The 21,890-nt window shown below is 44.8% G+C and overlaps 3 protein-coding genes across 4 annotated transcripts in view; 2 read left to right on the forward strand and 1 right to left on the reverse strand.

Moving 5' to 3' along the window:
* GMPS (guanine monophosphate synthase) overlaps positions 1-1,222 on the reverse strand; it is a 31,170-nt gene extending 29,948 nt beyond the window's left edge. The window contains exon 1 of the mRNA XM_065674713.1: positions 1,009-1,222. Within this exon, the coding sequence (XP_065530785.1) occupies positions 1,009-1,035 (27 nt within the window). The 5' untranslated portion in view covers positions 1,036-1,222. The remainder of the gene's footprint in view (positions 1-1,008) is intronic.
* Positions 1,223-1,937: 715 nt separating this feature from the next.
* SLC33A1 (solute carrier family 33 member 1) lies at positions 1,938-13,061 on the forward strand. Of its 2 annotated transcripts, XM_065674716.1 has the most exons (6): positions 1,939-2,838; positions 6,887-7,077; positions 7,728-7,912; positions 8,836-8,953; positions 9,783-9,998; positions 11,670-13,061. In XM_065674716.1, the coding sequence occupies exons 1-6, from the start codon at positions 2,082-2,084 to the stop codon at positions 11,835-11,837; spliced, it is 1,635 nt and encodes a 544-aa protein (XP_065530788.1). In that variant the 5' UTR covers positions 1,939-2,081; the 3' UTR covers positions 11,838-13,061. The 2 variants fall into 2 exon arrangements, with proteins under 2 accessions (XP_065530789.1, XP_065530788.1); XM_065674717.1 differs by lacking the exons at positions 6,887-7,077; positions 8,836-8,953 and having other exon boundaries at positions 1,938-2,838.
* A 2,626-nt stretch (positions 13,062-15,687) lies between these two features.
* C3H3orf33 (chromosome 3 C3orf33 homolog) lies at positions 15,688-19,103 on the forward strand. The gene is made up of 5 exons (XM_065674718.1): positions 15,688-15,940; positions 16,025-16,084; positions 17,210-17,363; positions 18,151-18,311; positions 18,806-19,103. The coding sequence occupies exons 1-5, from the start codon at positions 15,860-15,862 to the stop codon at positions 19,070-19,072; spliced, it is 723 nt and encodes a 240-aa protein (XP_065530790.1). The 5' UTR covers positions 15,688-15,859; the 3' UTR covers positions 19,073-19,103.
* Positions 19,104-21,890: the final 2,787 nt, after the last annotated feature.

Consider the following 21,890-nt stretch of genomic DNA (forward strand, 5'->3'; position numbering starts at 1 on the left):
CTGCAGAAGCTGCTCTCATTACCAACTTCCTGCAAAAGCACAGCTCTTGGAAGATGAGCTTTGCATCGCAAAACTTCCTCCGGGTGCAAGCAACCCAGGAAAGAGGAGAACCCTAGAGCAGCCTGGGCCACGGAAGGAGATTGTGTCACTGCTCAGGGAAAAGCACATGAGAATCTCAACTGGGGACCAACTGGGCAATTAATAAAAATCCTCAGTCGCTTTTTCTTGCAGGATAGATGAAAGTCTAGAACAAGGCTTTCATCGTACTATAGGAGCAGTTTGAGGCAACTTCCAGGGTTTGAGTTCAGAAGTTGCAATTACAAGAAAAAGCTTCAACTTCAAACAGGCACACGAGTCATTTGGTCACCCCGGCATACAAGATCTATGCTGACATGCATTTGTTTCGCTACTGTCACTGCCAGCCAAAGGAGTGGCGTGACCCTGGGGGTCTCAGACCCAGCACAATGGCTAGTATGGGCTGCCTACCCGCTCCTGCAGCAATTTAACAAACCAACTTTTCTCTCGGGTTGCCCGAACGACTAACCATTCTGCTTGGATGTGACGGCCAAACAGAGCCTCCTAGGAAAGGCTCTGGCCGTACCCCCGGGAGCCCTGTTTCGCTATCGCCCCGCGGGCTGTGCAAGGCACCGAGCAGACCCTGCCACCCCACAAGCCAACATTCAAAAGAAATCCCATTGTGACATTAATCAATTTTCCCAGAGCAACCGCTGTGGCGACCGAGGAGCAGAGGGGAGCGGGGCACAAGGGCCGCTGCCGGCGTAGCGGACGGGTAGCAACGGCCCTCGCGGCCCCACGCCCGCCCAGCCCCGCTCCCCGGCCTGCTCCGCAGGGCCGCCCGCAGCCCCCGGGAAGCGGCTAGAGAAGGCCAGGCCCGCCGCACCATGTGCCCGAGGCGGGGCCCAGCAGCGGCGGCGGCACAAAGCACCCGTTAGGCCCCGGGCAGCGTCCCGGGGCGGGCCGCAGCAGCCGGAGCGAGGCGGTACTGACCTTGGTGTCGCCGTTGCAGAGGGCCATGGGGTCTGCCGGGGACGCTTCCGAACGGCGGGCGGGCAGCCCCGAAGTGGGGAAGGGAAAGAAAGGGCCGCAAAAAGCCGCCGCCGCGATGAGCTAATGCCGCCCGGCTGCGCCTCCGCCGCGGGGAGGAGGAGCCGCCCGCGCCGGCCCCGCTCCGGCGGAAGAGGCGGAGCACGGGGCCGGACTCGGTCAGGGGCTTTGGGTTCTGGAGCTGCGGGTATATGGCGCTGGGCGGCGCAGCGGGGGGGTAACGGCTGCGGCGTAGCCCGGGCTGACCCCCGAGCTCCAGGCTCGGAGCCAGGGAGTCCCGCACGGCACAGGGGGTATCGTTAATGGTTCAGGTGGCTGAGGGAGGCAGCTGCATCAGCACAGCTTCCCCGAAACGCTGCCGAAGTACTTGTGACCCCTTCCGCTCAACTCCCACCACCCCACCTGCAGAGAAGGACGGGGGAGTGGCGAGAGGGCAGGGAGTCCAGGTAGTTACGCGTGGAATTGTATCGCCTGCACCACCCCATTCTGAGCGATTTTGTCCCAAGGGTGGCATCAAAGTACAACTTTTGTTCTAAAGTGGGACGGTTTTGTAGGGGATGTCACTGTTATGCGTTATTTGTAACTGCATCATGACCAGACCACTCGAAGTATATATCTTTCTTTCCGTCTGTTTTTAACGCCTGCTTTAAACTCCTCAGAGACTGCCACGCGGCTGAAGCTCTCCTGTTCCGGGGCTCTTCCTCCGCTCCCGCTCAGCAGCGAGCCCCACAGCGGCACCGACAGCACCGCGCGCGGGCCCGCCTCCTCAGCAGGCGCAGGGAGCGCGGTCTCCACCCGCTCCCGCCCCGCACCGCGGCGGGGCGGTACCTGACGCACGCCCGCGGCTCACCAATGAGCCGCAGCCAAGCCCGCCGCCGGTGCCCGCGTGCCCGGAAGGGGTGGGGTGGCAGCTGTGCGGCCGGTGCGCGGCGTTCGCTGAGCGGCGGCGTTGCCTCCTGTTTCGGCCCCTGCGGACGCAGCGCGGCCGCGGGGCCGCCGTCGCCGCCGCTGAAAATATGTCGCCCGCTATCGCGGCCAAAGAGGGCGGCCGGCAGCGTCGGGCCGGGAGCCACCATCACCACCACTGCCTGGACGTGGGGAGCGAGGCGCCGCCCGCCCTGGCGCTCTGCGGGGATGGGTTGCCGGGCGGTGAGGCAGAGGTGCTGCTGCCGCTAGAGCCGGAGCGAAGGGCGCGGGGGTACCGGGCGGAGCTGGGCAGTATCCTGTTGCTGCTGGTGCTGTACGTGCTTCAGGGCATCCCGCTGGGACTGGCAGGTAGCGTCCCTCTCATCCTGCAGAGCAAGAGTGCCAGCTACACGGACCAGGCCTTCTTCAGTTTCGTGTTCTGGCCCTTCAGCCTCAAGCTGCTCTGGGCGCCCTTGGTGGACGCCGTCTACTTGCGAGGCTTTGGCCGCCGCAAGTCCTGGCTGGTGCCCACGCAGTATGTGCTGGGGCTTTTCATGATCTACATGTCCACCCAGGTGGATGTGCTGCTGGGCGACGGGGAGGGCCGGGGCCCCGACGTGGTGGCCCTCACTGTGACTTTCTTCCTCTTCGAGTTCCTGGCGGCGACGCAAGACATTGCGGTGGACGGCTGGGCCCTCACCATGTTGTCCAGGGAGAACGTGGGCTATGCCTCCACCTGCAACTCCGTAGGCCAGACGGCTGGCTACTTCCTGGGCAACGTGCTCTTCCTGGCCCTCGAGTCCTCCTCCTTCTGCAACAAGTATCTGCGGTTCCAGCCCCAGCCTCGAGGGATTGTTACTCTCTCAGGTATTGCTTGGATACCGCCGGCCTGTGCGTGCAGATGCTGGGATGGCGATGCTTCTTCCCTGAGCCTGGACCTAGGAGCTCAGGGAAGCGCTGTTCAAAGCGAGCATTATGAACCGAGCAGGTTTGGTTTGTCTGCTGCCTGTGAGAAAGCAGAGCCTGCCTGGAGGCTGATAGAGTCTAGTCTTACATGCACTTCCAGGCCTCTTTGGGCTTAAGAGTGTGGGAAACTTGCCTTGTCATTGTCATAGCTGACCTAAGCACTTTGGAGAGAATCATTCCCCCCCCCCCCCCCGTTTAATGACTGTGGAACAGATTTTTGTTTATTTAAAAAAAAAAACCAAAGAAAAAGCCCACAGACAAACCAAAGGCTTTGCTTCTTTTTAAGGAGGCCTTTTAAGAACATCTCTGTGAGGAAAGAGAAATTAAAAAATAAAAAATAACTCTTACAAGATGGTATTGTTCACAGAAGTAGAAATGACAAGTGGTCAGGGGTGACCATGTAGCCAATTTCTGAAGGAAGGCCCTATTTTAGTGTATTAAAGGGACTTTGGTTTCTAGTTAATAGACTAAATGAAGTCTGGTAATCCAGCCATAACTAGCTATTAGTTTAGGAATGTCTCCTCTTTAGGGGTTGCTTGGGGGTTGTTTTGGGTGTTTTGTTGTTGTTGGTTGTTTTGTTGTTTTGGGTTGGTTTTTAAAGAAAGATGTGTGGTGGTTGATGTTAGGCATATTACCTGGAAGGTGTTTAAAATGCACATGTTTTGGTTTTAAGGTTGAGTTTAGCCAGCTCAGCTTATGGGAGGACAGGAAACACTGGCGCCACTTCTGTTTGCAGTCTTACAGTGACCATGCAGTGAAGAGTAAATTCTCACAATTTTAGTTTCTTTTCTCTCTCTTACATTGATTCCTCTACCTGTATCATCTAAGAGAAAAGGTATGCCAAAACTGAGTTAAATTGTTGTTTAAAGGCTAGTTTTTGCTTTCTATTCTGTACATATCTTATTAATAAATCAGGATATCGGATTCCAAAACCGCTGTACTTATTTTGTCTATGCAGCTATTGCAGTTGCTAATTAGCCTTCCTCTTCCATTCCTTTTGATAACCCTATGTCTAGTCTATGTGTCAACAAGCATGGAGTAGTTCTCAAAGTAACACTGCTGATTTATGGCTTCCCTTGGTTTTGCCTTACTGCGTAGTTTGTCAGTGCTGGCGTATCTCTTCCTTCTTGCTGCAGCAGCAGACTGATGTCTTTAACTGCTGATGCAACTTGCAAATCGCTGTTGCATTTAGGAGCTTGATTTGTCTACACTGTTGTCCTTTTGTTGTTCTTGTTTTCGGTTGGGTTGTTTTTTTTTCTTCCCATTACTGTTTGTATAAATGAATTTGATGCTATTGTAAGAGTGCTGTCTTTGAAAAAAAATAACAATAATCCCAAAACCTAAAAACAGCAACGTGACCTGTTTAACTTGTCCTGGAGTACTAACCTGGGTGGAGTTAGCAAATCAAATAACTCTGACACTGTAGTTGCAGGATATATTTTTTGGGGGGGATAGTAAAATGAGCCGCAAGAAATTCCTGTTGCTTTGTTCATATGACTGTATTCCACAATTTGCTGTGCCCACATTTCTCCTGAAGCAGCTGTAGAGCAGCAGTACTGTCAACCAGCTCACTGACATGAGAAGAGTAGCTCTCTGGCTCTAGCAGGGCTTGTGATGAACCAGTTCACACAGTTAAAGCAGCAGAAAACTTCACAGTTTCAAAAGGTCAATAGTTTTCTGTTGGTTCAGATTTCTGACCTCTTTTGTCATAGGCTGAGCACCCATGCTGGTGAAAGAACACATCAACACTTCAGGACTCCAGTCAGCCTCAAATTATTGAGAAGCAACAGCATTAGTTGTTCTTGTTAACTTTGGGAAATAATATGGAAAAAAAATAAAACCATTCAGGAAAACAAATGCTGTGTTATGTCATTTCAGGCTACAGTTCTAGGGAAGAAAATGAGAAACACATTTATTTGGGCATGTATATGAGTTTAGGTCTTGACTGTTCAAATTACTTTTTTTTAAAGGCTTACCGGCTGGGTCTTTTAATTCCTGCCCAGTTTGCCATGCAGTCATGTGAATGCCTGCTCCAGCAGGAAGGAGAGGTAAAGTGTGAGTGCAAGAAGAAGGTGCCACTTCAAGGCAGCTCAAATGTACGTGGGCCAGTGACTGTGCAGTGCCCCTTTTCCTGGGAGGAGATGCATTGCCATAGATTACTTAAAGCTGTTGCGAAGAAACACCTGTAGCCTATGCACACCTTGTTGATGGTTATTTTCCAGCCAGGTCTGTCCCTGGTCTAGTTCCAAAGCTTGCTTTGTCCCAGTGCAATGGTTTATTTTGTTAGTAGCAGTGTAGGGGCAGGGACAAATTAGGGATGGCAGTAGACAACGGTGGTGGCACCAGAAACTTTGTGCTAGAAATACTTTGTATAACTTATGTTTTTCAAGTTTTTTGCTTGTAGCCTCCTAGTGAACTTCACTGTGTTTGAAATGAAGTGTACCTTATGTTTGTGTAAACTGCCTACAACCACAAAAGAGTTTGTTTTGGTTTGGGTTTGGTTTCTTATATATGCCTTTTTGTGATTACTGTTTCGTTGCTAATCCAGCCATTGCATCACTGCATTACTGTAGCTGACAGGGCTGCCCTGATCAAGAGTATTCATGCAGTGATGCTCAAAGCTATTTCTGTTCCTGTCCTCACATTGTAGACTGCTCACTGTGGTGATTATGCTTGGCTCTATTATTAGAGTACCTCTCCTGTATGTCTTCTGAAGACAGTAGCTGTTATTAGCGTGACTCTGAAAACTCATCTTTTACATAAAAGTATATGTTCAGGATACCTTTTTTCTACAGAGGAGAAAGCAGTCTGGCAGCATTGGTTATGAGATCTTCTTTACTTTAGAAAAGGGCAAAGTAGCAGGTATGGAAGCAGCAGAGAATAGTTTGAAATGACTTTTTCTCTTTTATAATGAGAATGGTAGGATATACCTAAAGTAGTCTTCCCATGTTTTCTTAAAGCTTCTTGCGTTTTTTCTCTTTCTGTGTGTAAGGAGCAGCTAATAATTGACTCTGTGCTCTCTTTGTCTCTTCACCAGCCCTCACTGCTTACTTTCAAGTCACAGTGAGGCTTCTGGAGTTGCTCACGATCAGGAAGATAAAAGGCTACTTCTGTCTTGCCCCTCTGCATGTTACTAAGTTCTTTCCTGCCTCTTCCACAGAGGCAGAGGATAGGATTATCTTATTATCCACTCACTAACTCAAAAAGTACTTGCCATAAAAAGTTGTTGTTTTTTTACTATTGTTGTCTTCAAAAGCATCATTTATCAAATATTGTATCTGCTTAAAATAGGGCACATAAATGTTAACAAGTATAATATCCACTTAAACCAGGCATATTTGAGTGAAATTACAACATGTGTAAGAACTTTCATCAGGCTGTCTTTACACTTACAAGTGTAAATCTTTGTTTCCTTCAGATGGCAGATAGATCTTAGATAGGGAATATAGAATTGAGGCACAGACTAGTTACATGACTACACAGTAAATCAGCTGGAGAAGTGTGAATGACTCCTTCCTCTGAAGTTTTTTCCCCTGTCTTGTAACTATGAAATATTTTGTTCCTCCTCTATCAGCTTTTGGTAGTTGTACACATAATCATTCAAAATTTTTATTCTTACTTCTGTTTCTTCTCCAACATGCTTGTTGTGGTAATAACACACAGATCAGCAGGGAAATGACCCGCTCTGCTGCTGCTCTTCTGTCTCAGATCTCAAACAAATATATCATCACAGAATGAGAGGCAGGGAAGAGCTATCAGTTACTGTGCACAGCTATGTGTTTGTGGCTTGCTTTTAACGCTTGTTTTTAGGAGGTTCACTGAGTAATGTATATTACTATTAGGTTTATATTTTTGCAAAATAACTGCATTTTAGATGCTTAGTGTTAACGATGGCTGTTAGAAAGATTTTTATTATTATTTTTATTTTACCATTTTTTTCCCCCTCCAGATTTCCTGTTTTTCTGGGGAGCTGTCTTTTTAATAACCACGACACTGGTGGCCCTTTTGAAAAAGGAAAACAAGGAACTAATACCAACTAAAGAAGAAACAAAAGGCATTACTGATACGTACAGGCTGCTATTCTCAATAATCAAGATGCCAGCAGTTCTAACTTTCTGTCTGTTGATTCTCACAGCAAAAGTAAGTAAATACATATATGAATTGTCAGATGCTGTTATCAGGATCTGAAAGATTGCCAAGTCCCTGTGATGTGACTTGTTAGTTTTACTAGGGGCTGTCATCAGAGTTCTGAATTTTCACATGGAGTTTGGGGTAGAATTGCTTATATCATCATGCCAAGCAGAGTTGTACAAGAGAAAACATTTGTTTGAGTTTTTGTAAGTGTTTACACAAGCATTAAAGAGAAGTTTGACTGCAATCTAGTATTAAAGTAATTTACTTTTAAACATTTTTAAACAGGCCGCTTGTGTAGTCTGCAGTTGAAAAGACAGAAAATGTTTCTTTTAACCTATATACCATTTCCAGAATCTGCATCTCTGCACAAACTAGGTTTCCACTGCTGCTTCTTGGCTGTTGTAAATGCCAACAGAAATTAAGGCATGGGACGTGAATGTCATTGCTACATTTAATGCTCTTGGTATAGTTCTGGCACAGATAATAAGAGTGTGCAAGTGTAGAATGTGTCTCGGAGCTTATTTGGAAAATGCATCAGAGATGGAAGCAACTTGTAATCTATCATGTTTCTCAGCTTACTTAATACTGAGTAAACTGAATTTCTAGCTAAACTATCGCTGCTTTCCTCAGTTTATTTTGTCTAACTTGTGCTGCAGGTTGGATTTTCAGCAGCAGATGCTGTAACAGGACTCAAATTGGTGGAAGAGGGAGTCCCGAAAGAGCACTTAGCTCTGCTAGCAGTTCCAATGGTTCCATTACAGATAATATTGCCTCTGATTATCAGCAAATACACAGCAGGCCCCCAGCCACTGAACACATTTTACAAAGCTATGCCTTTCAGGTAAAAAACAAACAAACAAAAAAATCTCATTTGATAGAAATGTAGTAATTTGTGTACTCGGACTGATTATAAGATTTCTTGTGTAACTCTGACTTCCAGGTACAAGGAAGTATGTTGGAATTCTCATAGTAAGTTGAGCTGTCTTGTGCCTTGAAGATAATTCATGTAGTATCACATACAGGAAAGCAGAACACGAGGTGTTTTTAAGATGCACACACAACAGCGTTGCAGCAGTGCTCTCCTGTTCTTACTCAGTGTCAATAGTTCTTTATTAATGAATTTCTCTGGATCTGGGACTGTATCTGTAAAATTACATGTGTTTCCTAACATAACAGTTGCAGAACACACTGACAAGTCACTTGGCACATCTCCAAAGGGTATACTTTACTGAGGTGACTGAGAGTAAAAGACATTTCATTTTGGTGGTGTTTTGTATATAGGAGTTTGCTTATGGAATTCTAAACCAGATGAATCCAGCCACCTAATGCAGTTACTCATTAAGTCATGTAGCATGTCTGTAATAGGTAGCTGCTACTTTTAACATGTTCTTATGCAACTATGTATGTTTTCGTACAAAAAAAGAAAAGTACATCTTGCTTGGGCTGAATTTGGTTGGATATCTTGAGCTTTGTTTTTTACAAAAATCTCTGTGTGAAGGGGCAGGGAAGAAAGCTTGTATAGGAGATCTGGCAGTGAATTATGTTTATAGGGAAGACAGAATTAAATATTTGACAAGCACTGAAATTGTAAACATTTTATACCTGAACGATTCTAAGATAGAAATAGTTGTAACCAGATATAAATTATTTTAATGTACTTTGTATGTATAAATGTTTGATGGTTGCTTTGTATCAAGGAAACACATGAATGAAACACATGGGAAGAATTACTTGAATTACGAATGATCTTTCTTATTCCTCCAGATTAGTGCTTGGTCTGGAATTTGCTTTTTTGGTATGGTGGACTCCTAAAGTAAAGCATGAAGGAGGATTTCCTATCTACTACTATGTTGTAGTATTGTTGAGTTATGCTTTACATCAGGTAACATACGTTGCATGTGGGAAGGGGAGGGTAACAAGAGGGCATTTCATATCAGTCAAGTAGAGGACTATAAATGCTGTTACTTGCTTTTGTCCTTAATTACACTAGAATTCCTCTGACTTGTATGCTGTATGGCTATATTTACTTTTGATACTCTTGAAATATTTCTCCCTCTTCTATGTGCTCCATTGGACATTTTCTGTGGAGTTACTTTTAGTTGACAATATCTGCTTTTGTTTCCCAGATGTTTGGGGGGGGGTTTCTCCCAAACCCAGAAGGCGAAAAGCATGGTGGAGCTGGAGAAATCCCAGCATTCTGACTGAGTTTCAGAGGCATGATGATTGTGCTTATTATGCAGATCCATAAAGTATGTGATCCTGGTCCTAAAAAAGATACCTTACTGATTTTGAAGGAAATGTCCTGATGGATCTGATCCAAAGGCCTGGGAAACAAGCACCTGATACGAACCGGGCTTTGGATCACAACTAAAATGCATGCAATTAATTGGGAGGTGATTTTTAAATGCAAAAGTATTATTTTTCTGTGCTATTTTAGCTGGTCATCTTATACTTCAGATTGATAACCTGAGTCATTCCAGTGCAGGTGAGGCTTGGTCTGTTTCAGCCTGACTTGAGAGAAGTGGCAAGGCTACTTCTTGGTATTGGTAGAGGGGCAGACTGCAGAAGTAGTTTCTCTCTTATGCAATTTTAAGGTGTTGGGATTATTTTTCAATCAATGTTGCTAACTTCAAGTAATCTCTTAGGGTTTTTAGTTGTCATTGTCTGCACCTTATTCTTATTTCTTACTGGTTTTCTTATTTCTTCTGTAGATTACACTGTATAGCATGTATGTTGCAATAATGGCTTTCAATGCCAAAGTCAGTGATCCACTGATTGGAGGAACCTACATGACACTCCTAAATACTGTGTCAAATCTTGGGGGTAACTGGCCTTCCACTGTTGCACTCTGGCTTGTGGACCCACTCACGGTGAAAGAGTGTGCAGGGGCCCAGGAACAGACCTGTGGAACTACAGTTGCTGCAGAAGTAAGTTTTGGAGGTGGAGGAGGTCCCTATTCAATTATTTCTCCATTAAATTGTTTCTCAGTATTTTTTCACCTTTGAAAACCTTTGTAGCCAATAGCTTCAAAATTCCCTGATTGAGCTAATTTTCCTGTTAGATAAAATTAAGTCTGTTTTTGTCTGTGTGCTCTTAATAACTAACATCCTACCAAAGAGTTGCAGTTGCAGAGCAGTTATCCATTTCTTTCTGGGCTGGAATGAAAAGCTGGTGGTAGAAGCACTAGACTGGTACCGCATTCCCTATATTATAAGGAGGCGATAGTTATATTTTTGAGAGTAAACCTTTGTAAGTTCAGAGTTGTCTAATTAGGCACTCTGTTCTTGCCAGGCTGTTTGTCCCACAAGTCCCTTAAGTTTTGGGGTAGGTTAAGTTTTTGTACCTTCTGTCTTTCTGGAGGCTTCCTATCTGGATGCCTTGATACCTTCTTCTTCTGTGATGTTCTTTTGCTTTCTTTGATCTTCACTTTCCATGTGAAATTGAGCAGTGTAACTTGGCAGCTTTCCCAGTTTTGGGAGCCCAGTGGAAGAGAACAAAGGACTTGCTGTGCTGCTGTACACAGATCAAGAAACAGGATGCAAAACTGCCTGGAAAGCGAGGTTTCAAATTCACCACTTCATGCTCAAATGAGAACACTTTAACATGACTATTTGGAAGGGTGGAAATGTTTTGGGAGGTTTTGTTTGTGTTGTGGTTTGGGGACTTTTATCTGTACTCATGACTGAGACTTACTCTGCTCTAGAATGCCAGGACTCCTAGATGTGGAGGTTCTCTAAATACACAAACTGTTCTAGAGGTCAAAAGTGACTTGTTGGAACTGGAGTTACAGTTTTTACTAGTTGCAGAGGGGAAGCTGTTTCCACAGTGTGTGCTTTTTCAGCCTGCCTCTCGTTAGCTTACCAATTATTAGGTTCCCTGGACTTGTGCTGAATTTAAGTCCTTTCTCCTTCACCTCACTCCTCTGATCTTTTTTCACAGCCTCTCGATTGGTAATGTTCCACCACTGCCACCACTCCCCTTTTATTGCTAATCTGATCTTGGCATGTCCAAGAGCAATGAAAGTGTTGGGAGAATCTCAACTCAGAGAATTGATTTATCTTGGAGTTATGGTAGTACTGGAAGCTGAACAATAGCAGAAACAATTGTGTGCTATACATTTACCCTTTAAGTGCTGGAGTATTTGTCTTCCAGATTCACATTATAAACCATCCTGGGCATGTTTTTTCCAGACATACACAGCATTTTGTACCACCATTGTGGTGAGATGCAAGGATATAGTTTGTAAAGAAGCCATTTGGATGGCTAGGGAAGAAAAAAAAAACCAACAAACCTTTCTTTTTGTGTGATTAACAACAGTTATCCCACCTCCAGGTCAACAAGAGGCAGCTGGGCAGCTTCTGTTTTCTAGAGTTCGCACCTTGGGCCAATATGTTCCATTTCCCAAATGTTTTATAACAGTTTCTTGTTTTCATAGTGATGATAAGCTCAAAAGCCTCTCTCATAACTCCATACAAATGAAGGAAGAGTAAATAAATGCAAGTAAAAAGCAGTGGATATCTAATGCCTGTTTTCTGAAAGTCTGTTTCTGTATGACCTAGAGAATACTTACTGCATTAACTTCTGCTTCTCTGTTTTAGCTCTGCACAAAAGCTGGTGGTTCCTGTGTTACTACCTTGGATGGTTACTACGTGGAATCCATCATCTGTGTCATTCTGGGATTTGGCTGGTGGTTTCTACTGGGCCCAAAATTCAAAAAGCTGCAGGATGAAGGACAGTCTTCATGGAAGTGCAAGAGGAGCAATTGATGCAGTTTAAATATTGGATGGACTAGCAAGGTCTTTTTAGTTTTATTACGAAGACAGATCCCATAATCAATAAACAGGAATATAGGTATTTTTAAATGCCCCATCACTGACAAAAGGGGTGGCTGAGGCGGTGGTATGGTTGTATGTGATACCGCTTGCCCTCCTAATACAAAAATGTAAGTTCAGAAAGTAATTGTTAAAAAAAATGCCACTTGCATCCTACATCCATATCCCTGAGCTCTAGCTTCAGTCATAGCTGCTGGTCTAACGTCTGAATTTCCATAGAGTACCTATGGAAAAGCTAATTGTGCCATGTCTGTCTGAACAGCAGCATTGTCAATTAAGTTATGACTCTTCATTTTCAAACAGCAATGATCTGACACAGGGCATTGACCCGGGGAAGGACATCAAGGGCAGTTTGACGTGTAGTAGTGGCATGTTGTACTACAGAATTCCTTGCAGGAAGATAAAAGTGAAATGTCTGTGGGCTTTGTTTCTTCTCTCTTTCTGAACTGTAACCACACCTCAAAGGATGAAATCTTTCAGAGATTCTTTTAAATGTATTTTCTGGCTTTTATAAGCTTTAAAGATTTATAAGAAAATATTTTTATAAACAAATTACATTTGTTTAATTTATTTCTGCTGTTTCAAAGCATTTTGATTTACATTCAGGTACTTTCTTGGAAAAAAAATGCTGTAATGTAGGACTTGAATAACGCACAATACTCTAAGCCTTGAGTTCTGAAGGTATAGACTGGATAGCGTAGCAGGTAGCATACAAAAAAGCCCTTGGAAGGCAGCTGAGGGAATGAATCCATAGTGTTGGTTCCTTTATGTGACTAAAATCCAAACATTCAATTTCAAAATCAGTGGGAAAAAACTGGACCCTTCCCAGCTAGTGGAAAGGAAAGGTGATCAGTGCCTTTGAAAGTGATTTGGTGGCGTCAAACCTGAAACACTCCCAGTGAGTTGGTGTATGACTTGGTGTCACATAAGTCAGATGAGATAAACCCTGTGGTAGAGCTGCTACAGAAATTTATTACTGATGCTGTGTGGTGGAAACATTCCCATTGCATTTATCAAAAGTTACTTCCCTCCTGAGTGCCTTAGTTATGTACAGCAAGCACACTGTATGCCTGGAGAAGAGGGCACTTGGACACTGTTCCATGCATATAGCACATCATTATTAAAGAAGAAAACTATTAAAAATCCCTTTGAAAGGTACCTGATTTTTTTTTTTTTTTTTTTTATTCTGTGTTTCTTGCCTTGCCAATATTTGTAGTATTGTATCTTAAGCTCAGTGTTCCGAGCTCCAGAAGGGCTTATGGATCTTTTGTTACTGTATGTTTTTGGGGTAAAGTAAATCAGTAGTGACTTTTGACTGGCTGGAGGGGACGTCTGTACAAAGTGTCTGCATGACACAAGGAGCAAGAAGGTGTCCAGAAGCAGAGAGTGACCAAGTGCTTCCTGGGCACTGAGCCTCTGCCTCCTCTCCCTCTTCTCAGAGCATCAAGCTCTGAGCTGTACATCAGTCGACATAAATAAAATCATATTGATTTTACTCCCCAGATGGAAAGTTAAAGAATGATTTGGATTGGAAAGGACCTTAGAGATCATCTAATTCCAGCCCCCTGCCACAGGCACGGACCCCTTCCACTAGACCAGGTTGCTCCAAGCCCTGTCCAACCTGGCCTTGAACCCTGCCAGGGATGGGGCAGCCACAGCTGCTCTGGGCAACTTCTGCCAGTGCCTCACCACCCTCATAGTGAAGAGGTTTTTTTTCCTAATACCTAATCTGAATCTCCCCTCTGTCAGCTTAAAGCCATTTCCCCTTGTCCTGTCCCTGCATGCCCTTGTAAAAATTCCCTCTCCAGCTGTCTTGTCAGCCCCTTTAGGTACTGGAAGTTTGTTAAAAGGCCTCCCTGGAGTCTTCTCCAGCCTGAATGAGCCCAGCTCTCTCTGCTTGTCTCTGTAGGAGAGGTCTTCTAATTTCACCTCCACATAAGCACAAAAAGAATATAAGACTATGTTGGAGATTCATAGTCAGTGGTGGACACAGGTTTCAGCAGATCATCTCTGCTGGATTAACTATGTAAAAGGCACTTCAGTTCTGTGTCTCTGCTGGAACAATGGACCACTTTAACTGCATCTTGTTCACAATTAAAGATACATATTTTCATTAAATTTTCTGAACTAGAGGAAAAACTTCTCAAGTGGAGAATATGAGAAATTATATTCTTAGGTGCTTTAGAGTTTTTGTTTTGTAACACAAATTGGAAGTGGTCCTACTGTACCAGCCCATTAGCAGGTTGCTGAAGAACTTTAGGTCTCACTATGTTTTTTCTCCTAACATTAGTATAAAGTGATTTTTTTTTTTTTCTGTAATTACTGTAGATTTAAACATCTCTAACAGTAAAAAAGTAACTTAAAAAAGCCAAGAAGTGGCAACCCAACCCCTTCTGTGAGAGTGTTATTAAAATGGGAGTTCAAGAAGGTGGATGGTTCCAGATGCTGCTCTAGATCACTTGGTAACTGCAGGGCTTTGTGCTCCTGCCTGGCCTGAGTGAGTCATGGAAGTCAGATGTGTGTTATCTCCAGCAAAAGGGAAATGGCAGAAACTGGATTTTTGTAGGTGAAGGGTTTGTCCCTGTTTAAGTTCCTGTGTAGGATCATTGTGAAGTGAGACAGGTCCCAGAGGAGAGGGTGGACCAAGGGGTGGGTGTAGCAGGACATGGGGAGGAGAGGTAGTGGACAGCTCTCCTCTTCCAGTGCTGGATCATTACAGGGGCTTACCATGCAGGAAGGTCATTGTCACCTGCGCTCGCAGCTGGGAGTTGTTCTTGTTTCCCAAGACTTCCTTAAGCAGCAAATACCAGCACTCCAGAATTCAATTCTATAGTTCCCATGCCCAGAAGGAGCATGTGTGCGGCAAAGTGTGAGGTCAAACAAGCTGTGTAAAATGGGATCAGGCTGCTGTTGCGCCCTGCATCCTGAGGCCCATGAGCAAACAGCTGAGGACAGAACGTGCCAGTCTGGTGGCTCGGGAACTTCAGCACTGCTGGTGCACCATCAAAACAACTGGCTGTTCTTGTTTTAAAATACCAACTCTACATTTCATCTTTGTTACAGGTGCTGAAGAATCTGCCAGTGCCCATTGTCCACTTGTTTTCTGTAAAGCTGCTTTGTTTCATTGCCCTTGTTTTAGTTTCAACCTTAGATATTTTTTTTTTCACTCAAGTGTGGGCTTTGCTGCCTTGGGTTATGAATTCTGAATTAAATATCTTCTTTTCCTGGAACCCTGATTTGTGACTGTTACTGTCTCATGCATGGTCCGTTCATGTAGAAACCTAGAACTGGGTTTCTATAATTAAATTATTATCATTAGATTTAGATCAGATATTAGGAAGAAATTCATTACTGTGAGCATGGCGAGGCACTGGCAGAAGTTGCCCAGAGCAGTTGTGGCTTCCCCATCCCTGCAAGTATTCAAGGCCAGGGCAGACGGGGCTTTGAGCAACCTGCTTTAGTGTTAGGTGCCCCTGCCTGTGGCCCCTTCCAACCCAAAACATTCCCTGGTTCTGTGATTCTTACAATGCATGTATTTCTTTGAAGCTCACAGAGGTGCATCGCAGAGGTGGGCGTTTGATGCAGCTGAGGGAACAGCTGGCTAGAGCCGTTTGGAAAGGAGTGACAAGTAGTTGTTATGAACCACGGTAGGGAAAAGAATAAACGGAGATAAGTGCGGAAGTGTTCCAGAGGTGAGTTTTCTCTTCAGACGGTGCCCCGACGTACAGCAGGGGACCTGTCCGGTAGCAGTACCGCGGCTCAGGGGCGCCGTGGTGCGGTTTGGAGGGTTATGGCCGTCACAGCCGCGTTGAGGTGCCACCAGGCCGAGACACTGGAGCCGCCCTAACCCGGGTTTGGGTTTGGAGGCCCAACGCATACAGCCCGCCGCCGCCTCTCCTGTCCCCGCCCCGGCAGCCCGGCCAGCGGGCGGCGCTGCGGGGAGGCAGCGTGCGGCCATGGCGGAGCGGAGGAGCGGCGCGGCGGAGGCCTTAGCCCGCTTGTCCGAGTGGGCAGACGCGCACCTCGGCCTGCTGAGGGTGACGGGAGCGGCAGGGCGCGGGTGAGGGGCGGGGGCAGGAGCCAGGGCCGCGCCGCTGAGCCCCGCTCTCCTCTGCCCGCAGAGCCTGAGCACCGGGATGGCGGTGGCCGGGGTGCTGGTGCTGGCCCGGAGCGTGCGTATGGTGAGTGGGTGCGGGGCGGCCGCGGCTCCAACGGGCTCTGCCCGGTGCCGGCGGACGGCTGCGAGCCCAGCGCTGCCCGGGGACTTCGGAGGGAGGGGGAAGGTGCGGTGCCACTCGTGTCTGTGCCCGAGCAGCAGCCGCTCGGCCGGGGCCGGGACGCCTTCCTCGCCCCCTGGTCTGTTTTCGGACTTACAGGCTTGGACCCCAGATGGGAAGGTTGTCTGAATAAATACCATTCAGGAGAAAGGTCTTTGAGTTTAGTCGTGGTGGGTCAGGTTATTTTACTTCCAGAGGGCTGGTGTGTCCCAGCTGGTGTACATCAGCAGGTCGGTATTTTTCACAGCTGTACACATGTGTGTCAGTGCTCTGCAAAAGGCTAGTTCCACTTCTAGATGTTAGGGTCTTACATCCTGGGCGCTGTGCCATTCCCACCTCCCGTCCTTCTCCCTTTAAACCTGTGGCTGCTTCATTCCTGTGCTGCTAGGCAAGGCTTTGCTGCTGCTAAGCAGTTTCCCTGTGTGATCCCTTTGGATCCTCCTAGTAGCAAATTTAGTCTTATTGTGATCTCTTCAAAGGTGTGCATCTGCTTCTCCTTCTCCTCTTTTAGTCCCTTACCAAAGGCTGTGTTGGTTCTACCTGCACCACCTTGGTTTTCGTTGTGTCTGTTCTCTGCTAGCATCTTTAAGCACATCTTGTCTTTCCTTCACTCTTATCCTAGCGCTGTTCAGCCCACTTTCAAAACACCCTTTTCATAGTGAATCAAGAGAATTTCAATTCACACTGCTCAAAAATGTCACTTTCTGTGCTTTCTATAAACCTTGCTTTCATGCCCACCCCTGATGTTGCAAGGCCTGTACAACATGGAACATTGCAAGTGTCTGGAATGGCTGGCACATAATGACTTCTGCAGCTGATTACTATTAAATATATATATACACACACATATATATACTTATGTAGACTTATATAGCACGGACTTATAGACAGTCCGTGCTGTCTAATAATTGCAATTTGCCAGACAATTCTAGGAAGAAGTTAGATTTAGTATGATTTACTGCTGTATGATTTTGGTTTGTTTGTTTAGGTTTTTTTTCCCTTAAAAGTTTGTCTTCTTTCCATCAATAGACAGCAAAGTTTTCAAGGGCTTTGGATATACCTGTGGAGTTTGTAGAAAAGAATGTGAAATTGCGGGGGAAATTACATCGCATAACGGAGAAAGGCCTGGAAGTCGAACACATTCCCATTAGCATTCCTTTTATTACAGCAATACAGAGAAAATGTGAGTAGAACACAAAGGACAAGGGTGGGAATGGAATGTTGGGGCTGTTACTATGGCTGCACAGAGAACAGGCTGTGGCAGGCTGGTGAGCAAGGGTTACAGTATAGTCCTGCCTCTGCCTTTTGGTCTTTCTGTTCTTCACAGGTGGAAAGCCGGGGAATAAAAGACTGCAAGGAGACCTGTAAAAAGAGCTCACCAATACAGTATATGTATTAATCATCATCATTATTGTGATACTTTTCTAAAAAGCTAGCACACTGGCAGTTCAGCTGCTTGCATAGCTCATCTCATTCCTGGCAAAAAGACTGTTGGGGTGGTGCTTTCTTTTACCCCAAAGATTGGCCACCTGCCTGTACAAACCCACTCTTGGGGACAGTTTCGCTGTGACCTGGTAAAAGCTGTCCCTCAAGCCTGTGAGGCACACACTTGCTTTGCAAATACCTGTGGGTGCTAATGCTTCTTGCCTATTATTCCCCTCCCATCAGATAAAATGAGAATGACTGATAATGAAAGCAGTTCTTTCTGTTTGTGTGAAAAATAAAACAAAATAGCCTAAAATAAAAGAAACTAGATTAAATCACTTACACAATCTTGAATAACTTTTTTTACTAAAGGAGAGATGAGACCAAATTCTTATTTGCAAGTAAGTAGTGCTTTGGGGAGCCAAAAATGGGTTATTTTTGCCTTTTAAGTACATGGGAATAAATCCATTACTAGCAGCTGAGGGTCTGTGCAAAGTCTGAAATTCCTTTGCTGGGTTCAATAACAAAGTTCTTTCTCTAATCAGGGCAATCAGAAGGTCTTCTACTGGTAAGACTCGCTGGAGTGGAGTTGGCACCAAGTGGCATGGCCTGGTTACAGCAAGAGTTAAAACCCCAGCAGATGATATGGTTCCAACTTCTGGGAAGGGAGGACTTGGCACTAGAGTGCCTAGTTTTAGTAAATAAGGTAAATATAGCAACAAAAAATTTACTTTTATCTGCAGTTTTGAGTTTGACTGTAGTTATACAATCCAGTCATCTCAGTACCTTTAAGGAAGATGATTATTTATAATTTATGTATCTTTATATGAATTGTAAATGTCGTATTTGCAGCTCTGATTTCAAGGCTGGTGTTTTTAATGACTGATTCATGACAGAGTATTTCTCTCAATATAGCCTATTTCTGTCAATATGCTATACTGTGTAGTTCTGGTTATCCTAATGTTTAGTCTGTCAAATGTTCTCTCACAAATGTCTTAGTATTTATATATTTAGCTGTAAAATGCTATATTTATCATCAGTATTAGTTTTTAATTCAGCCAGAATCCTTTTAGCTTTTAGCTGTTTCTGCCAGAGTATAGATTTAGCCATAACTAAAGCTTGTATCTCAGAGGGAGTTGACACAAAAACATAAATAAAATGACTTTAAAGGTAGAGTATGTTTATTGTGCCTTTTTATAGGGTCGATTTCTCAGCATGTGTTTAAATGAAGAGATCTTGAGACAGGGGCTTGGCAGAGCGGCACATATTAAAGGACTGCATCACGATTCCCGCCTATACTGGAAACTTCACAAAAGACTCCTTCGAGCAGAGTTAAAGGCCTTGAAGAAAAATAAAGGAATATGGCAAGAAGAAAGTTACTCTGAAAGAATTAGAGATCGTATAAATAACAATAAATTTGTACAAACATTGAAACAATTTGTGAGCTGGTTAAGACGCTCTGTTTAAATAAAAAGGGGACTTGTTTGGAGGAACACCAGCTACCTGTGTTATGTGCTTGATGTATAGTGTAACTTTACGGTAAAAACAGTGCCATAATTTTGAGGGTCCCTGTCTTGAACAGAAACCCCACAGTTACTTAATGCCATTTTATAACCCATGTGGGATTGAAATTTAGTAGTAGTATGCAGGCCACAAATTGAAATGTTCTGAAGCCGAACTTTGCTACAGCAATGTCCTAAATTAGCTGCCCAGTTTTCCACCTGCTAAATTACTTGTACATCTCTGTTAACCAACTGGTGAAAGCAATCAACAACCCAGTTTTTAAGACGTGCAGAGTGTTTGTTCACAGCGTATGGCCTTAAATGCTTCTCTGCTAGATGTCATTGCTACGTAGCCCTCACTGGTTAGAAAACTTTTCAGACCTTTACAAAGCTTGTGGTATTTACACACGAGCATTTTGTCTGAATTCTGTTCTTACACTACTTTTGTGTATCATTTGTATTTTAAAAAGTCTTTCATCTTGAATAATGGGTTGCACTGTTCCTGATATTAAAGGTAATTTGTTACAGCTGATCCTAAACATCTGATAAGGTCATAACAACTAAAATGTCTTGGGGGAAAAAAAAATCACTTGGTATATCAAGGAATATAAATTAATATGCCAGTAGTCCAAATAGAAGGCAACACACTGGAGATATTCAAGGCCCGCCTGGACAAGTTCCTGTGTGATGTACTGTAGGTTACCCTGCTCTTGCAGGGGGGTTGGACTAGATGATCTTCTGAGGTCCCTTCCAACCCTTGGGATTCTGTGATTCTGTGAAGTTGCTAAGCCACTGGCCATCATATGTGAAAAATCATGGCAGTCAGGTGAAGTTCGCGACAACTGGAAAAAGGGAAATATAACCCCCATTTTCAAGAAGGGGAAAATGGAAGACCCGGGGAATTACAGACCAGTCAGTCTCACCTCTGTGCCTGGTAAAATCTTGGAGCACATTCTCCTGGAAGGCATGCTAAGGCACATGGAAAACAACAAGGTGCTTGGTGACAGCCAGCATGGCTTCACTAAGGGGAAATCCTGCCTGATCAATTTGGTGGCCTTCTATGATGGGGCTACAGAATTGATGGACAAGGGTAAAGCAGTGGATGTCATCTACCTGGACTTGTGCAAAGTGTTTGACACTGTCCCACACAACATCCTTGTCTCTAAATTAGAGAGATATCAATTTGATGGATGGACCACTCGGTGGATAAAGAACTGGCTGGATGGCCGCACACAAAGAGTTGTGGTCAATGGCTCAATATCAGGCTGGAGACCAGTAATGAGTGGTATCCCTCAGGGATCAGTGTTGGGACCAGTCTTGTTTAACATCTTCATCGCTGACATGGACAGTGGGATTGAGTGCGCCCTCAGCAAGTTTGCTGATGACACCAAGCTGTGTGGTCCAGCTGATATGCTGGAGGGAAGGGATGCCATCCAGAGGGACCTCAACACGCTTGTGAGGTGGGCTGATGCCAGCCTTATGAAGTTCAACCATGACAAGTGCAAGGTCCTACACCTGGGTTGGAGCAATCCCAGGCACAGCTACAGATTGGGCAAAGAAGAGATTCAGAGCAGCCCTGCAGAGAAGGACTTGGGTGTGCTGGTCGATGAGAAAATGAACATGAGCCAGCAGTGTGCGCTCGCAGCCCAGAAAGCCAACCGTATCCTCGGTTGCATCAAAAGGAGCGTGACCAGCAGGTCAAAAGAGGTGATCCTGCCCCTCTGCTCTGCTCTTGTGAGACCTCACCTGGAGTATTGTGTGCAGTTCTGGTGTCCTCAACATAAAAAGGACATGGAACTGCTGGAACAAGTCCAGAGGAGGGCCACGAGGATGATCAGGGGACTGGAGCACCTCCTGTATGAAGATAGGCTGCGGAAGTTGGGGCTGTTCAGCCTGGAGAAGAGAAGGCTGCGTGGAGACCTCATAGCAGCCTTCCAGTACCTGAAGGGGGCCTATAGGGATGCTGGGGAGGGACTCTTCACTAGGGACTGTAGTGACAGGACAAAGGGTAACGGGTTAAAATTTAAACAGGGGAAGTTTAGATTGGATATAAGGAGGAAATTCTTTCCTGTTAGGGTGGTGAGGCACTGGAATAGGTTGCCCAGGGAGGTTGTGAGTGCTCCATCCCTGGCAGAGTTCAAGGCCAGGTTGGATGAAGCCTTGGGTGGGATGGTTTAGTGTGAGGTGTCCCTGCCCATGGCAGGGGGGTTGGAACTAGATGATCTTGAGGTCCTTTCTAACCCTAACTATTCTATGATTCTATGATTCACTTGAAGAGGAAAAACGTATGCTGTTTTTTTCTGATGGTTCCATAAATATCTAAAATCAGATGCAAATGAAAGTTTAACATGAAGTTTGAAAAGATGGACCATACTGTGCTAAGAACTTAAATTCTTATTCTTGTTTTATATGGAAATGCATCTAAAATATATGAAAGTGTCTTATCATTTATTTTGTAAATATTCTCAGAATAAAAACTGAATTCTTATGTTCGTTGTTACATGTTTTATATATCAAGCACTTTACCTTTGTTTAACCTCCCACAGTCCCAATATTTATTTGAAGTGAAGTGTTTTACAGATTTTCTTTCTTTCTGTGTGATTCCTTACAATGAAATACTAGGCAGAAGAGCATGGTATAAAAAATTTTGATAGCTGAGCATTGCTTGTCTGACAATTAGTTGCTATGTCATCATTTTTTCTGCTGACTCTAGGGTAAAATTGTGAATCGTGAGATCCTAAAGTGAGAATAGATGTTAGTGCTTCTTTAGAATCATCATAGAA

This window comes from Lathamus discolor, chromosome 3 (genome assembly GCF_037157495.1).
Source record: "Lathamus discolor isolate bLatDis1 chromosome 3, bLatDis1.hap1, whole genome shotgun sequence".
Taxonomy (NCBI): Eukaryota; Metazoa; Chordata; class Aves; order Psittaciformes; family Psittacidae; genus Lathamus; species Lathamus discolor.